Raw genomic sequence first — 17,631 nt, forward strand, 5'->3', positions numbered from 1 at the left:
ATTAGCGCAACCACGTTGGTATTTTTTGTAATGAGTGTGCCTCGTCGACCAATCACAGCGCTATTCAGATAATCCTCAGCCAATCAATAGGGCAAGCTGTGACTCACCAAATAAGGAGAGACAGCACCAAATAAGGAAACGTATCTCTTTATAAGGAGGGAAGTAGTTCCCCGGTTGTTGTATCACTCCGCTGTTAAATGCGGTATTTTGAAAATAGGTTGTTGTATTCGCTTCTGGACCAGGAGTAGATGGACATCTAATAAAATACAAGTAAATGTTGATGTATGTGCACGACTCGATTGATGTGAATGTTTGTTTTTATGAGTTCCGAGTACGGACTAGCTGACGTGGCGCAGGCTTATGCGCGACGTTCTTCGCGCTTTCCTTTTTGAGAAAGTGCTCGGAGTTTTGGAAATAGAGGAGGAGGTTGAGCCTTACTGATCCGGGGTTTACGGGTCTTGGGGCAGCATCAGTTTGTAAAGTTTGTATCGGTTGTTTCCTGGACTCCATAATCTGTCATCTGACCCGGTTTGTTTACATTTAGTGGCCCGGACGTGTATGCGCTTTATCAGTCCCTCGCGGTTCGACAAGCTCCAGCTTCTCTGGCTGGCGTTCAGAGACTAATTTCTGTGAATATAATGTTACCCAGCCAAGTCGGATCGGCACCATCTGGAAACGGGTCCGCATCGGGCAGGGTTGCTACGGGACACGGACCGGGGATTCGTCCCGTTTTGGTCCGAGCGGGTCAAGCCTTACCGGGGGCCGGTGAGAGCGGCGGAACTGCTGGGCGACAGGCGGAGAGGGAGGCTGCCGGGATGCTGGGGGCAAACGGACCAGGGGGTTCCAGAGGGGTGAAACCGGGGAACGGGGCTGGGTTAATCCCCCTGCAGCAAGCCGTCCAGGGAGGCATTGTGGGGTTAAACACCGGGGTGTTGCTGCCCCATGGAGCCCGCTTCGAACCGGACCGGGACAATGCTCCTATATGCAGCGGCTCGGATAATGATTCTGACTCCGGAGACGAGGATGACCCAGTGGGTTCACTTGGGGACAGCAGGAGAGGGGTGAAGCGGGAGAGGGGGGAGATGGAAGGGGCGGCGGCGGCGGGGCAAGAGCTGGGAGTACCCCCTGGAGGGTACGGCATGGTGACCGGAGGAGTTGCCGGGGCAAAGCCGGGGAAGAAAACACGTGGGCGGGTAAAAATAAAGATGGAATTTATCGATAATAAGTTGAGACGCTACACCACGTTCAGCAAGAGGAAGACGGGCATTATGAAAAAGGTAAGTCCTGTGAGGGTAACATTTAATTTAATGTTTGACGTTGCTTGTCTCAGCGTCCTTCTACAGTGCCTTGCAAAAGTTTCCCACATTCCGTCTCCTTACCATCACAAACTTTATTGTGTTTAACTGGTGCTTCTGTGATTGACTAAAATGCTGTATAATTAGGAAGTAGAGATATCAACATTTTTACTGTAAAAATCTGAAAAGTGGAGCATGTCTCCACCAACTTTGCATTCCTGGAGACAAATATTTGTCCATTCTTTGCGAATCACCTCAGGCTCAGTTAGGTTGGATTGCCAGCGGTTGTGAACATCAGTTTTCAAGGATTCCCACAGATGCCTAATTGAATTTATGTCTGCACCATTCCTTTGCAGCTCTGGCTGTATGTTGAGCGTCGTTGTCCTGCTAGAAGGTGAACCTCGGCCACCATGTGTCATGGGGGGGGCATACTGTGTTTAGGGTGATGCGCAGTGTCATTTTTCTGCATGTAGGCCAAACAGTTTCACTTTGGCCTCGTCTGACCAGAACGTCTTCCACGTTTGCTGTGTTCCTTGCACGTCTTCCTGTTAAAACTTCTGCACTTGCTGCTTCTCCCACCTGAGCTGTGGATTTTTGCAGCTCCTCTCGAGTTACCATGGGCCTCTTGGCTGCTTCTCTGAAGATTGCTATTAGTTTAGGTGCATGGCCATGTGCAGGCTTGCTGTGTTTTCCATACACCGTTTTCAGATGATGGAGTGAACAGTGTATGTGATTTGTTCGACACTTGGATTTTATTTTGGGGATTGGAGTAAAAGGGTCTGAAAACAAATGCATTTCTCACTTTTCAGATTTTATATGTGAAACATTTTGAAAACCATGTTCCTTCCACTTCAGGCATGCACTACTTTGTGTTTGTCTATCACAGGAAACCCCAGTAAAATACAGGTTTGTGGTTGTAAGGTGACAAAAAGAAGAATCTGAAGGGGAAGGAATGTTTTTTTTTTCTAGATGCTGTACACTCAGGCTTACATAGAGTTAACATATCAGTTTGGTTTAGATTTAAAAAAAAAAAAAAGTGTTTATTGGTGAACCGAGTATTGACAAGATTCTAACCAGGAGCGAAGCAGTCCATTTCTTGTAAGGAAACCGTTGTGCCACAATGTGACTCAGTGGGTGCAAGGAAGTCAATGGGCTGTAAATAGATTTGGTCAATGACAGATCTATTTATGACCATGCTCAACCCTCCAACTAACACACACACACACACACTCAAATTTCCAAATAACCTGACACACTTGTGCAGATGTTCCCACATAGCACACTTTACAGTCTCAAAAGAAGACCCTTTCAGCTGCATCAGTGCACAGGCTGTTCCCTCCGTCACCGTGAAGCAGGGCCATGTGGCAGAAAGCAACATTAGTCCGTATGTGCTAACAGCTGTTGGACAGTTTTGCAAAGCATCAACATATTTGCTGGAGATGCACCGATCGGGCTTTTACTGGTCAATACCGATATAGTTTTTCCTATCCTTCTCTCTCAGACACAAAACACAAATGTTTCCTCTATCAAAGAAGGACAGAAATAGTTTTGAATCCAGCCAAAAAAAAAAAATCCCATTATGCATCAAAGCACGTATTCCTGACCTTTCCATGATTATTTATTAATTTATTTTTTTTATTATTAATTGAACTCAATGTGAATGAAGGTACATGCTATGCTGTTGGTTGTTGCGTTCTAGATTCTCTCTACTGCAGAAGTAAGAACTATTGTTATGATGGTTGTATTTGATTTGTAATGCATTTATAATTGAACATGATGGGGCTTATGGCAGCAGGAAGAACCACAGATCAAGTTGTGTTCAGGACTCCATATAGCTTTGGGCCCCGTATAGCCTTGAACCGGCTCTGCTGCAACTCATTCAAAGTGCATTATTGGGAAACGGCGTCTGTAGTTATTTTACTGTTCAGTAGTGATGAGCATCTTTTTATTATAGGTTAAAACACTTTAAGTTGAATGTTTGTTTGAGGCGCCAGCGCGGTTTACTCTCTGCTGCTTTTTTTGTTTCTTTTTTAACGTTTTCCCAGACTGTTGTCGTGGAAACTGAAGTGTCTTTATGTAGGTTCTTGGCAACATGAACACTATTTGATACAATGTGAGGAGGGAAGTTTTTTATTTTTTTTAAATAGTTGCCCACACTTATGCCAGGCTTGATAGAAACTGACAAGTGGGTGGAGTGGGCAGGTTTCTAGTAGTTTAGTCTTTAACAAGGAAGAACTCGGTTTTGAAGGATGCAGTGAACACAGGATAGGCCCACATCCTCCCTTCCCTATACTCTACATGCTTTAGCTTGTATGCATGGAGACAGTCTTGAACTACTCTTGGTAACTTTACTCTGTTGCATTGTTTAGAGAAGGGTTTGCTTGCAATTAATCCAGACAGGCATTCAGCCCCCTTTACTCTGATACCCCTAGGTAAAATTGCCTTCAGAAGTCACCTAATTTTGTAAACGAAGTCAGCCTGTTTTGTAATTTAATCTCCGCATAAATACAGTGATTCTGTGAAGGACATTGATGAACAAACTGCATCATGAAGACCAAGGAACACATCGGACAGCTCAGGGAGAAAGTTGTGGACAAGTTTAGAGCAGGGTTAGAAAGCTATGAACATCTCATAGACACTGTTCAATCCATTATCTAAAAGGTTGAAGTTTAAATGGTAAATGGCTTGTACTTGTATAGCGCTTTATCAATCATATCCCCCTGAACATACCCTCTCCATGGGGAAACATGGCGGTGGCAGTATCATGCTGCGGGGATTTTTTTCTCTTCAGCAGTGACAGAAAAGCTAATTAGAGTTTAGTTGACTGGAATGATGGATCAAGCTGAATATGGGGATCCTGGATGAAAACCTGTTTAGAGGCTTAAAAAAGGAATTGAGACTGATGCCGAGGTTCACCTTCCAGCAGGACGACGCTCTACATACAGCCAGAACTGCAAAGGACTGGTTTAGACCAAAGCACATTTGTGTGTTAGAATGACTCAGTCAAAGTCCAGACCTGTAGCTGGACTTTGACTGCTACAGGTCAAAGTCCCGACAGGCTGTGAGCTGTCTGACATTTGGAGCTGTGAAACAGCAGTGAAAGGTGTTGACTCAGAGTAGCTCAATCTAAATGCACGCCATTCCAAAAATTTAAAAAATCCCTTTCTTTCCACCTCAGATTTGAGCAATACTTTGTGTTGCACATAAATGTAATGTTTTTCTAATAAAACCCTTTTTTTGTTGCAACCTGAAATAATGTGTAAAGTCCCACAGGAATTAATATTTCCAAGCACTATATCCAAATCTAAATACAGCTGCATTCTGTTTCAGTGTCCCAGTAGCAAAGTTTCACCACTATGCACAACATAATGGTTAAAAACGTTGCTCAGCTCGCCTGAATGAATGTTTTGCCTTCAGGTTTTCCAAAAGGAAAAGTGATGCAAGGGATTTGCAGGAATAGAGCTGAAGGAATAACCCAACCACACTTGGGTTTCATAAAAAACAGATTATTCCAACCAGTAGGGTGAATATTTTCTCCAGTCTTGTTTTGTTCAGTTAGAAAACATATTGTGTTTGTTTTAGGATGTTATGAAGACAAATTACTGCCACTAATAGATGTTTTCATTACTGATTTACCTTGCTGTTCCAGGAAGCATAATTGCACAAAACTGTGGAAGGACCAACTAATGACCAAATCCTGTCAGCTCAGTCAGAGAAGTCCAACCGATAATACTCGTACTCGTCGTCTTCCGCTTATCCAAACGATAATAGTTTTCATGAAATTAGTTATTAAAGTTCATGGATTAATTATTATTAAAGTTTCTGTTGAGCCCCAAAAATCATTTGGGAAATGTATTTAAACTGTCTCCATAATTCCTGTCTTCTACAGGGACATATTGTGATGGTCCTGCTGGGTTTAAAGGAAACCTTTCCCACCATTTTCTTAATGTTTTAGTTTGTTTTTGACTTTGATCTGTTTATATTCATATTTCTCCTCATAATCTCTGCAAAACGTACACAGGAACCCCTTTTTAACTGGTGTTGCTGCTAGAATAAATGTATATTTATAAGAAGTTAATCAAACTACAACCTGAAATATTTCATGGTGAGGACCTGAAATTGGACTACGGGCAAGAACACGTTTCTAAAAGTTTAGCCCAGTTCAGGGATGAGTCCAAGTTGGGGATTTTAGGGCTCCCAAAAATTTAACATTGCAACAACGTGTAAAACCAAAGGCCTGCAGATGGGTGCTGTTTCAGAAACTAACTTTACTGACCTGTTTCAGTGCAGCAGAGGACCAGGTTGCATTAAAACTGCATCCCGTTCATCACCGTCTGTCCTTCCATCCACTCATCAGTTTGATTATCCATCTGTCCAACCGGTCACCTGTCATTTTGTCCATCCATCTAACCACCGGTCTGTCCAACCAGCTGTCTGTCTAGATGCCCTTCATTTTGTCAGTCCGTCTAACTCGCGATTTCTGTCTATCCGTCTGGCCAACTGGCCATTCAACCAACACCTCATGAGTTTGTCCAACTTCCTGTCATGTTACCCTACCATTGGCTTGTCTGTCTAACCGCCTGTCAGTTTCTCCAACCACCTGGTTGGTCAGCGGTTGTCCATTTACCCATCAGTCCGTCATTCCCTCTTCCTCCTCCACGGTAAAATGCTCACCACTGTAGAAATGCTTAATGACCTTCACTTCAATAGTTGGCTAAAAAGAACTGAGGCACTCTGGGTTGGTCAAACTCACAGCTTCTCAAGGGATATGTTGGTAGAGAACATCGAGTGGAGCTATACAGTTCTGTGTGCTGGTGTACGGCAGGACCTTTGATGGACACGATGCTTAAGGAGGCTGAGCGTGAGAGAGCTGAGATGTATGGTTTTATTACTGCTCAATAAAACTCTTTCATTTAAATGTGATTCATCTCCTCGCTCAGTCTGACAGAGGACTGCACTCCAACGTACAATGGCTCATCTGTCTGCTCGCTCTGGATGCAGCGTGTATGCCCAGGCGGTGGTAATGACACTTCTTTCACATCACCAGGAGCACCCTCCATATACCTGATGACTTGTTTAGTTTAAAAGGATTTCTGAGGAGTTCACCCTGAGTGCAGCTTCAGGAGTTATTTTGTTTCTACGTGTTGCACGAAGTGAAATTTGGATGCTCCCGTCCTTCCCTCTGTGAACATCTGCATGCTGTATAATGAATGATAAGGCAGCGCAGTCTACCTCTGTTTGAAGAATGGTTTCTCAGTCATTTGGAGTGCTAATATCCCCCTCCCCTTGCTTCTGCAAACAAACCCTTTGCTGTCTCACATCTATATCACACTCTCTATTCTCGGAGTCTTATCTTCAGATTCGTGTAATACGTCACAGTTCGCTACAGGAGTATTTATAAATTGCACTGGCCCTTTTTGTTTGTGCTGTTTTTCCACTGGTTCATGTTGGGAATCTTTTATATTCCCTTCACTGCTAAGAATAATTCATCAAAAGGAAGTCCAAATTTGGTGAACTATATTTTTTGATGTCTCGGTCAAATGGCTCACTGTTCCCAATTTATCTCTCCCCAGGCCTATGAACTCTCCACCCTGACGGGAACCCAGGTTTTGCTGTTGGTGGCCAGCGAAACGGGTCACGTCTACACTTTCGCAACCCGGAAACTCCAGCCCATGATCACGAGTGAAACGGGCAAAGCCCTGATCCAGACATGCCTTAACTCGCCGGACTCGCCGCCGCGCTCCGACCCCTCCATGGACCAGCGCATGAGCGCTACAGGCTTCGAGGAGACGGATCTCACCTACCAGGTGTCTGAGTCGGAGAGCATGGGTGACACGAAGGTGAAAACACATAAGTGGTTCTGATTCAGTGCGTGTCTCCGTGTTGCTCGCTCTTGGAGAGATGAATTACAGAGCGAGTTTAAAGAATAGCGGATGAGGCACTGTAGAGAGTGACTGATGAAAATTGTAAGAAATGTCTTTAAGAAATGGCCAGCATGCAAGAAGAGGAGATATATCAAGCTGACTAGCAGCTGCAGAGAATAAAAAGTTGGATTTTAAACAATTTTGGAGCTTTTGCCTGTGAAAAGTCTCTGTTACCTTGCAAAAGTACCTTGTACCTTTTTCCAGTTTTCATATTACATCCATAAGCTTGAATGTGTTATATTTGGGATTTTTATGAAAAAAGGAGAATAAGACAATCAGAAAAGTGCAGAGTGCAATTGTATTTCACCCCCCCTCCCAACCATCTTCCCTCTCCCTGCTGAAGTAAAGCATCCCCACAGCATGATGCTGCCACCACCATGTGTAACTGAGGCTTAAACCATCTCCACAACTTTCTCCCTGACTTCTGTGGTGTGTTCCTTGGTCTTCATGATGCTGTTGGTTCTCTGATAAACCTCTGAGGCCTTCACTGAGCAGCTGGATTTATCCTGAGATTAACATTTGTGTCAGAGTGAATGGGCAACAAATGCATGTTGTGCTTTTCCAGATTTTTAGGAAAACAAAAATTCTGTTATGTTCACAATCACTAGCTGCTTTATGGTTGGTCTATCACATATAAACCTAAATGAATACAGTAACCTTTGTTGTTGTAATGTAACATGTTCAAAAACTCAAAGGCCAGTGGAGACGTTTACAAGGCATTGTGGGTTTTACCACCAAACTATTTTATTGAGCTGAGAAAAAGTCTCAGTACTTCCTTATAAGGTTGTAGACCAAAGACGGAGTCAGATATGAATATTTAAAGAATTAACCACCTTATGTGAAGGGACTAGTCTCTAACACATTGACTCTGTGACCACTCCTCACCCAGAAAAAACACTCCTCCTAAAGATAAACCCTCGCAGGTCTGGGCTGTGTTAGGATAAAGAAACAATTACCCAGCTCTACAGAGGCAATTACTTTCATAGATGGATCTGTGTATGTTTCTTAGAGAACATTTTGAGACTTTTAAACTCAATCTGAGCAGGCTCACACATTAAAACTTCACACTGTCTTGCAAAACTACCCCTACCCCTGAATCTTTTAAGTTAACAAAATATTTTATTTGGATTTTTAAAATAAAACCTAATAAAAGCTGTATTTATGCTGAAGGCAGTTGGTTACACTGGACATTATTTAGGTGCATCGGAGTAAAAGGGACTGAATACAATATTTTCACCTTCACTATTTTGTGCTATTTTGTGTTGGTCTGTTGCAACAAATCCCAGTACGTTACACTGAAGGTTGTCACTTTCACATGCTAAGTGTTATAGTTTAAGGTACTTTATGTACATAACATTGAATTAAAGTCCTAAAATATCTAATTTTTGCAGTTTAATCTGCAGCAGTAAACTTATGTGTCTTGCCGTTTGCACCTTTTGTGCAATCGCGTGCCTGGAGCTGATATTCCCTCCACTGTTTGCACAGCTTAAGTGTGTACCTCTGAAGACGGACACTTGCGGGCCCCATTTGCCCACCCGCTGCTTTCGCAGGGCGCCAACTAATGCGTACCAGACTCCCGTCAGGGATGGGAGCTCAACCTTTGCATGTTAATCCACTCATGCCCGCTCCGCTCATTGATAAAAATTAGATTCTGCCTCTGTTGCCATATATGGTATGGTTTCCCTGCCTGCACTCTTGGCTGAGGCCCCTTGCATTCCTTATAAGCTGCAGCTGTCTTTGGAGTCCTGTGATTTCGACCCTCCACTCCACCCCCCACCCCTAAACCGTCTCGTTCAGCGATACAGTGGGGGGGCTTCGGATGCAGATATCAGCGAGTTTGCTGGAAACATTTCACCAATACCGGTTGTCCTGCTTCACGGGGCGTCTATTTAGGTGGCTGGCAGGGATGCTGTTGCCGGTGGCCTCTCGCCTCCGCAGCTATGAGTGCTGCTTGAATCCCGTGAACCCTCACACAGAAGATTTATGCGTTTGATCCATGTCTGGATCTGCGCTGTTATGGCTGAGACGGGGCAGGTGGATACAATTCTTGACGGATCATTTCAGTGCAGTGGGTCCATCGTATGGTTGCTGCTGTGTGAGCGTCTGGACTCTGTCCAGCATGAGAGCAGCGTGTCATGCATACAGACCAAGTTAGTCTAAACAATTCAGTTTGCAGGGGCTGGTGGGGGAGGTGGAGAACTTTTTGGAAGGAAGAAAATAAGGTTTAGGAGATAAGTAGACATGAATTATTGCTGTGAACACAAAATGTTGGGATGATAGAAACGGTGCTGCTGAGATGTTCTTGCCTGTGGTGTTTTAGGTAGATTTTAAGAAGTTTCTGTCTTAAAACCTGCTGTGTAGAAGGGCAACAGACCCCCTCCCCCCAACTAATGCACACTGCCAGTCAGCTGGCTGAAAAATGACAGCTGTTCATTTCCTTTACAAAACGAAATATGGACATTTGAAAATATTTATGGTGGATGTCAGTATCGGGCCCATGTCTGTTGCAAACCACAACGTTTACTCCGAGGTTCACCAGGGCTTTTAAAAAGTCACTGTTTCAAAACCACTAAAACTTTCCATTATACTGTCCCTACATCCTTTTACGTTGTTTGAAATCTACGATAAATAAAAGAATGACCGGAGTTTCCTCTGGCCGTTTGAAGTATCGATTTAATGCAGAGAACCCACACCTGCTCCTGTGCCCTGCCGGTCAGCTTGCTGACGGATGACTACTACAGCTCCCCCTTGCTTCCAAGAAGCACCAATGCAGCTGTTAGTATATATTTGAAGTGGTAGGAAAACACAAATTGCCTAATAAATGACCAATGTTATCTTGTTTCATTCTCAGTGGTACTCTGTTAGGACCAGAATGGCAAAAAGGTTTATTATGTGGAATAAGCACTTTAAAGATACTACTGAATTTAGCGAGTGTTTCTTTGCCTTGACTTATAAAAAAAAACCAAAAAAGAAAATGGCAATAAATAAGTTTTAGCAACATTATAAGAACTGTATTAATCAATATGGTATTTTAGCAGCAGGGATAGTTGTTGCTTTTCTGCCTTTTTTAAATAAACATTTATTTCTTTAATTTCTGTGCAAATTCAGTGGTATTTCTACTTAAGGTTATGATACAGTGAGCACCTCACTTCAGATCATGTCTATAGTAGTATAGGTTAATGCTTCCTTTTCACTGACTGCTGCGCCAGCTTAGCTAAGTTTGTATTTCAGACTGGAAACAATGGAAAACGGCTTTCCAGGTTCTAGGAGGTGATTTTTAAAATCTTTTTAGAAAGCCAAACTGGACGTTTTCCCCTTGTACCCCTGAACAATAAAACAGAAGACGGTATATTTCCCAGCTGTTTCCTTTTTGATACCGACTGCTGCAGCAGTGTTTAGTGTAGGGTTTTAGTTTTCGGCTGCTTTTAATGTCGACTGACAGAATTTTAATGTTTGTGAAAATACAATATTAAGGTGGAAGTTTCCCTGTAAGATCAATTTTACCATTACTTTTTTCTTTCAGGTAAATTTATTATATATTTAATCAATATGTTTGCATACATTTAATGTAGTATGCAGACATTTGCTTAAGTATAGTGATATTTTTGTAATCCTTCTCCAAACTAGTTGTTCAGAAAGGAACCTGGAGACCCCGTTTTTTTGCTGGTCAGCTATACATTCTGCTGGAGATCATCTAGAAGGGTGAGACTGAGTCCCAAAACCTCAGACATGGCTTTGTAACCCTTTCCAGATTAATAGATGTCAGTTGCTTTGTTTCAGATCGTTTCTTTAGATTGGGACATGCTTCGTGCTTTTTGAGATCTTTTTAGCCTACTTCATGTTGTCACACAGGTCCCATTTAATTGACTTCTTAATTTTATAGATGTTGCAGTAGCCAGGCAAGGCTTTTTTTAAATTTATTAATTCAGATTATTTGTGTCTTATATTACAATTTGTACAGTTAATCAAAGTCTTTGATATCTTTGATTTGGTAAGCATCGTGTTTCTGTTGCCATTTTATTCATGTGCTGCTTATCGATGGTATATTTTGTCTGGATGGATGGACATTGATTTTAGTGGCCAAGATGCTAAAGCTCAGGAGTGGTGAAGGACATCACGGTGAGGGAAAAGAATCGAGAGTGAGAAAAATTGGGTTCATTGCAGCAGATATCACGTTTTCCTAATATTGTGCAGTCCTGGGTAGGGATAACCAGTCCCAAACTCATACATATCCGGCTCTGCTGTGAATTATCTCATTATCTCACTCCATTCCCCTCTTCCCTCCTCATCCTCACTACTGGTCGGGCTGTCTGTGTCATTGCTGCTAAAACCCTCCTGGAGTTTAGTTGTAAAACAGCTTGAATTGCCTAACTAACCAGAAAAAATCCAGATCAAGACCTGCGCCTTGAGTAACCCACGGCCGGTCTTAAAGAGCCTCAGTGACACAATTGACGCTTGATGCTGTTGAAACACTTATAAATGCATATGCAGTGTGTTGCATGTGTGAGTAGGGGAGGAAAGCAACATGATGTCACCCCCCACCCCCACCCCCACTTCCACCCCCTTATTTTACAGCAAGCAACTGGACAGGTCAGTCGCCATTGGCTGCACCTCCTCCACTTGGGCTGCCTTGCCTTTTTTAGCAGTCCCAAATGGAGCTGCAAATTCCATGTTGCTGGCAGGGTGACAAACTGGGAGATGGGAGCCAGCAAATGGGAGATTAGAAGAGGGCCAGTCACCAGTAGACTGCACAATGGCCTCTCACACCGACACTGGACCAGCCTGCCAGTTGTCACCTTCAGCTTGGAGCGAATAAATCCCTCGTGAAAAGGGGATCATTTGTGTCCTTCTTTCCCAAATTACTCGAATTTATTCTCTTTTGAAACGGTGTCTTTATCTGTGAAGTGTCGGAAGGCCAGAGGAGGCTTTTCTCTTTTTTTCTTTACATGGAGAGAAGGTTTAATAAAAGAAAACAAATTATTTTAAAACGCAGTGAACTGAAAGAGGTCCCCCAGAGTGCTTTAATAAGACTGCTGGTTTGTTTACTGAAATCTGTCTCAATATTCAACTAATATTTAAGGTCGGTGACTTCATCTTTGTCTCTGTAGTTTAATCTTACTGTTGTAAAATGGATAATATTGCCAGGTTATTTCTCTACTTGCTCAACAATAAAACTCTGACATCATTTGCTGTCGTAACAAATCAAGAGCCAGATAATCGAGCACACATTGGTGCTCGCCTTTGTTTTTAAGTCAGATGCATCAAAATGTAGAACTCATATTTTTGGTTTCTAAATTGGTCAACCAACAGCAAGTATTGTGTCTTGCAGAAGTATTCACCCCTCTTGGCATTGTTCATGTTTTGTTGCCTCACAACGTGAAATTAAAATTGATTGTTTAGGAGTTTGCAGTATTTCATTTACAGAACATGCCCAGAACTTTGAAGATGTATTTTTTTTTTTATTGTGAAGCAAACAACAAATAGGACATATTAACAGAAAACGTCAGTCCAAACTGCTCCATGTTGGAGGGTTTTTGCTTGTGAACAGCAATATCCAAGTCTAAGCACAGATTCTCGATTGGATTGAGGTCTGAAATTTGACTAGGCCATTCCAACACATTTTAAATGTTTCCTCTTAAACCACTCGAGTGTTGCTTTAGCGGGATGCTCCAGGTCATTGTCCTGCTGGAAGGCGAACCTCTGTCCCAGACAGACTGACAGGTATTCACTGAAGAATATCCGTGTACATCGCACCGTCCATCTTTCCCAGTCCCTGGTGCTGACAAACATCCCCGCAGCATGATGCTGCCGCCACCATGTTTGACTGGGGATGGTGTTCTTGGGTCGATTGGATGTGTTGGGTTTGCATCAGACATTTTGTCAGTGGTTGAAAAGTTCAGTTTAATCTCGTCTGACTAGATCACCTTCCTCCATACATGCCTTTTGGCAAACTTCAAACTTGCCGTCTTATTTTCAAATCCAAGTAATGGCTTTTTTCTGAACACTTATCCATAAAGCCCGGCTCTATGGAGTGTAGGGCTGATTGTGGTTTTATGAACAGATACTCCAGTCTCTAACTCCTTTTAGAGTTACCTTCAGTCTCTGTTCTGCCTCTGATTAATGCTCTCCTTGCCCAGTTGGTGAGTTTTGGTGGGCAGCCTTCTCTTGGCAGGTCTGTGTGCTTTACTGTAGAGCAGTGGGGAAATGTTCTCTGTATGGTCAAATTCTGCCAAAATATGGCAATCCAATGAATAATGGGAAAAATGTAATGAACATAACCTAGGACTTGTGAAAAGCCTTCCCAAGAGTGTATGCTGTTGTAGCTGCAAAATAATCAATATTTAGATATAATCAGTGCAAAAAATATTTTTAAGATTCTCATTTGCATTGAAATTAAAGAAAACTGTCATTTGAATTTTCCCAAGTCAACGCAAAACTTTGCATAGCATCACTGAAGACACACAGACTCTTAGCCCCTCCCCTCTCTTGCTGCAGCCTAGCTGATGCTTGAAAATCAAACTGGTGAGCTGGTGCTATATTGTAGGTTTGCCAGAGAAGAGCCTTTGTGGCCCTCTTTAGTCAAATAGATAAAGCAACAGAGTAGTTCAGAGATATTTTGCCTAACATCTCACAGCACCTGACCCCAAAATGGAAAGCGTGTGTTTTATCAACTACAAATGCACCAAAACGTGGCCCTCCACCTTAACGTACAGACCGGACAAGGAGAACAGTAATCAGAGGAACAGCCAAGAAGTCCATGGTGTAACTACAGAATCTGCAGAGATACACCGCTCGGGTGAAAAAATCCGATGCCAAGACAACTATTAGCCAACGACTCCACAAATATAACATTTATGAGTTTTGGCATGAAGAAATCCCTGCTTAATCTTTGAAATGATCCATGTAGGGGACACAGCAAACATGTGGAAGAAGCTCTTGTCAAAGCAGGCACAGTAAAAATGTTTAGTCTTACAAGCAAAACCCTGTGTGGCCAAACACTAATACTGCACATCAATCTCAGGTGGCAGCGTCAGGCTGTAAGGATGCTCTTCTTTGCAGGGTCAGAGTTCAATCCTGGAAGAGAACTTGTTAGATACTGCCCTAAACACACCAGCAGGACTACGATGGAAAGGTTTAAATCAAAGTTTATGTGTTAGAATGGACCAGTCAAAGTCCAGACCTAAAGCCAGTAGGAAACACTTCCATCCATCTCTTGACTGCGCTTGAGCTGTTATTCTGTCACATAAAAGTCACATAAAGCACACTGAGGTTTGTTGTTGCGACGTGACAAAATGCAACAAAACCTCCAAAAACTTCCGGGTGCATAAATACTTTTGAAAGCCACTATACCTCCATCAACCTGCAGCACCTTTTCTTTCCTTTACAGTCGATGCCTTCTGCATGTAAAGGTATGATTAAAACCTAATAAAACAATTTTGTTGGTATTAAACATCAAAAACCACTTGAACTGTCCTGATTGGTGCGTTATGCTACATTGGCCCAGGTTATTATGCTTACCATGCACTTTCATTACTGTGACTCGGAGCTGGAAAGTTGACCATGAGGCTGGTCAAACAAAGCAGCAGCTCAGTGGAAGCTCTCTATCTGGGTCACACAGATAGTGACAGTCAGATTGGACACTTTGGTTAAAGGTAGGAGGACTCCACGTTGCACATGTTCTCAAGCTAACCTCCCAGCCACTGATTGGACCTCAGTGACGGCACATCTGCAGAGCAGCAGCAGATGATCCTCTCTCCCCTGAGCAGTGGAAAACTGGAACATGATGACATTGTCATATCAGTTAGCCATTTTCTTAAATAACGTTTAGATTGAGCATCTCGGTTGGTGGCAGAGACATTTGGTGCAGCCTCAAAAAGCAAGAACGGCGAGGGGGGCTTTATGAGTGCACCCATGCTGCCTGGTCTGGCCTAGAGGGGGTTAATTTGCCCCTCAGAGGTGCTCAGGTTTCTCTCCAGCTGTCTGTACCCTCAGCTGTTTCTACTCTGTCCCCTGTGATGTATCCCACCCTGATCTGCCCCTGCCTAGCCCGGCGCACATTTTCGCTCTCTCCTCTGTGATTTTGCTGCTTCCTTGATCCCCTGCTTGCCTATTCAGGAGCCAATTACTCCCATTTATTTTGTTAGTTTTACTAAATATTAGCTGGAGAGTCTCCAGGGAGTGTGAAGATGTGGTTGCAGCTGCATCGCACTCTGCTGTATGAATGTATTCTGTTTTCTTGTTGCGTTGTGTCGGGCTGAACAACTGTGAGCGCTCAGAATGTCCCTCCCCCTCTGACGCTTGAGCTGCTGTTTAACTAAACCGGTGAAGGACCTTGTACTAACGGAGTCTGGAACTGAGCTGCTGACCTTTTTAGCTGCTCTAAGCTGTGCAGTTTCTGGTTATGTTTACTTCTAATAGAGGACTTTATACTTGCCAGTCCATCTTTACCTGCTTTAGACCAGAGAAGGGTGACACATCTTAGAGTTTCAGGTTCAAATTAAATCTTTATATCACATTGTGAGCTTTAGGATTTGACTGGCCTGCGGTAAGGTCGTAGCTGCTCAGAGAGCCTTTACAGTAGCTCCATTTACAAGCTTGCATGGCTGAAAGGTCTTATCAGATGAGTCCCTGCCGGAGCAACCACCTCTCACCCATGTAATCAGTCACATATAAAAACCAATAGTAGTTTGCCAAGACGAGCTGGCTACACAGTCCTCTTTCAATTAAGCCATTGGATATCGCACATGATAACCCACTAACTCAGATGATAAACCTTGATTAGTCACACCTCTTTTTTTCTAATATACTGGTGTGGAGCAGTTTATATTTCTGATGACCTTCTCTCAGTGCGAGGCAGGGGTTTAGGAAAGCCAGGTACTCTAAATGTGATCCAAACATTGGTTCAAAAACTAAAATATTTGATGATTAAGCCAGTTGTTATTTTTTCTTTTTTTTTTAAGGTTATCATCTGGAAGTTGCCCTCAAACTGCTGACAGATTGTAAATGACACTGGAAAACTGGGGCAAACTCCACAGTGCAATTTCAGACCAAGTACAATACAGGCAACAAACAAGTAGTTGTGAAACCAAAATATTAATCAAAATGTTTTTCACGGGAGGGTTGTAACATTTGTCCCACTGAATATTTCCAGTTCCTGACTACTGCAGACATATTTGCGAAAACCTCATTATGACCTTTTTGTGTTGATGCTTTAAAAGTGGCCACAAACAAACTGGGAACTCTGGAGAATGGAGTGTCGAACCTTAACATGAAAACTCCACCAAGCCACATATTTTCACCTGCAAGTGAACTCTTGGATTGTATAGCAGTACAGTGTTTCAATATTTAAACATGTATCCAGCTTTAGGGTCGTTTTTAAAAGGTTTCATAAACTGCATGTCGCTCAGTTTAACCCTTCCCAGTGTAGCCATCTCGATGTTTAAGTTTAATCACCTGGAGTCGGACCCTCAGAGCACCGAACCCACACAGAAATGTAACCTCCTAAATGCTTTCTAATACGCTGGCCTCTTCACATCCTGCCATTAAACACATCATTAGCATCATGTGGTAAGTGTTGGTGTGAGTGCGTACACTGTGGCACCGTGGGTCTTTTTAGTCTCAGCCTGTGCCCACTCTGCTCTCATCATGCAGCCCACTCACGACACATCCTGCTAGGTGGTTCAATGGATCTGCACATTAGCGTACGGTGTGTTGCTACATCTCTTTTCTTTTGATCATCTCATCTGCATCATTTCTTTGCCTTTTTGCTGTGGTTGATCAGTTGTCATAGTAACCCAACCAAATAGTAGTGGTGATATATTTTATTATTTTTTAAAATCCTCCCCAGAGCAGCCTGATTACACAGCATATAGATTTGACTTTAGCTCTGGGTCATTAACGGTTTTAAAGTTGCTTCCAATCAGTTTTGAGCTTCCCTCCTGCATTAAAATCGCTCAATTCTGTGTTTAATTTAATAGCATCTCAACATATTGCTCCTTGTAGATTGTTTAGTATGCACCACATGGAGATAATTAGAGGGGCCCCAGTCCATCCATTAAAAACATGCTTTGGTTTCTATCAGCAGTCTATTGATCCCTGAAATACCACCAGAGTAAAAAAAAAGGCCTCTCAGGTGACTACTTTGCATCCAGCTGCATTACTTGGGGTGTTTTTATAAGACATTGTGAGACTCTTGAGTCAATTTGCGACTTTCGTCAATCCGTACCAGCTTTTTTTGTGACCATTCATTGTTTGTTTCATCCCAACCTGCTTCCCATTTACAATGATTATGGTCCTGACGCCTGTTTGGGTCAGTGTACTCTTGTGAAAATTAAAATTACTCTTCCTTCCCTGATTGATACTAGTTCCGACTGGAATTCGTTTCTATATTCAGTTTTTGGTTTCCTTTTCAG

At 42.8% G+C, this 17,631-nt stretch overlaps 1 protein-coding gene across 6 annotated transcripts in view; it reads left to right on the forward strand.

The window, feature by feature from the left end:
- The first annotated feature begins 387 nt into the window (after positions 1-387).
- Positions 388-17,631, forward strand: part of srfb (serum response factor b) — a 31,242-nt gene continuing 13,998 nt past the window's right edge. The window contains exons 1-2 of one of the 6 annotated variants that reach the window (XM_047350778.1): positions 388-1,277; positions 6,869-7,135. In XM_047350778.1, the coding sequence (XP_047206734.1) occupies positions 639-1,277; positions 6,869-7,135 (906 nt within the window). In that variant the 5' untranslated portion in view covers positions 388-638. The remainder of the gene's footprint in view (positions 1,278-6,868; positions 7,136-17,631) is intronic. The other 5 variants (XM_047350773.1, XM_047350775.1, XM_047350774.1 and 2 more) reach the window with 5 other exon arrangements.

The sequence above is a fragment of the Girardinichthys multiradiatus genome, chromosome 22 (assembly GCF_021462225.1).
Source record: "Girardinichthys multiradiatus isolate DD_20200921_A chromosome 22, DD_fGirMul_XY1, whole genome shotgun sequence".
Lineage (NCBI taxonomy): Eukaryota > Metazoa > Chordata > Actinopteri > Cyprinodontiformes > Goodeidae > Girardinichthys > Girardinichthys multiradiatus.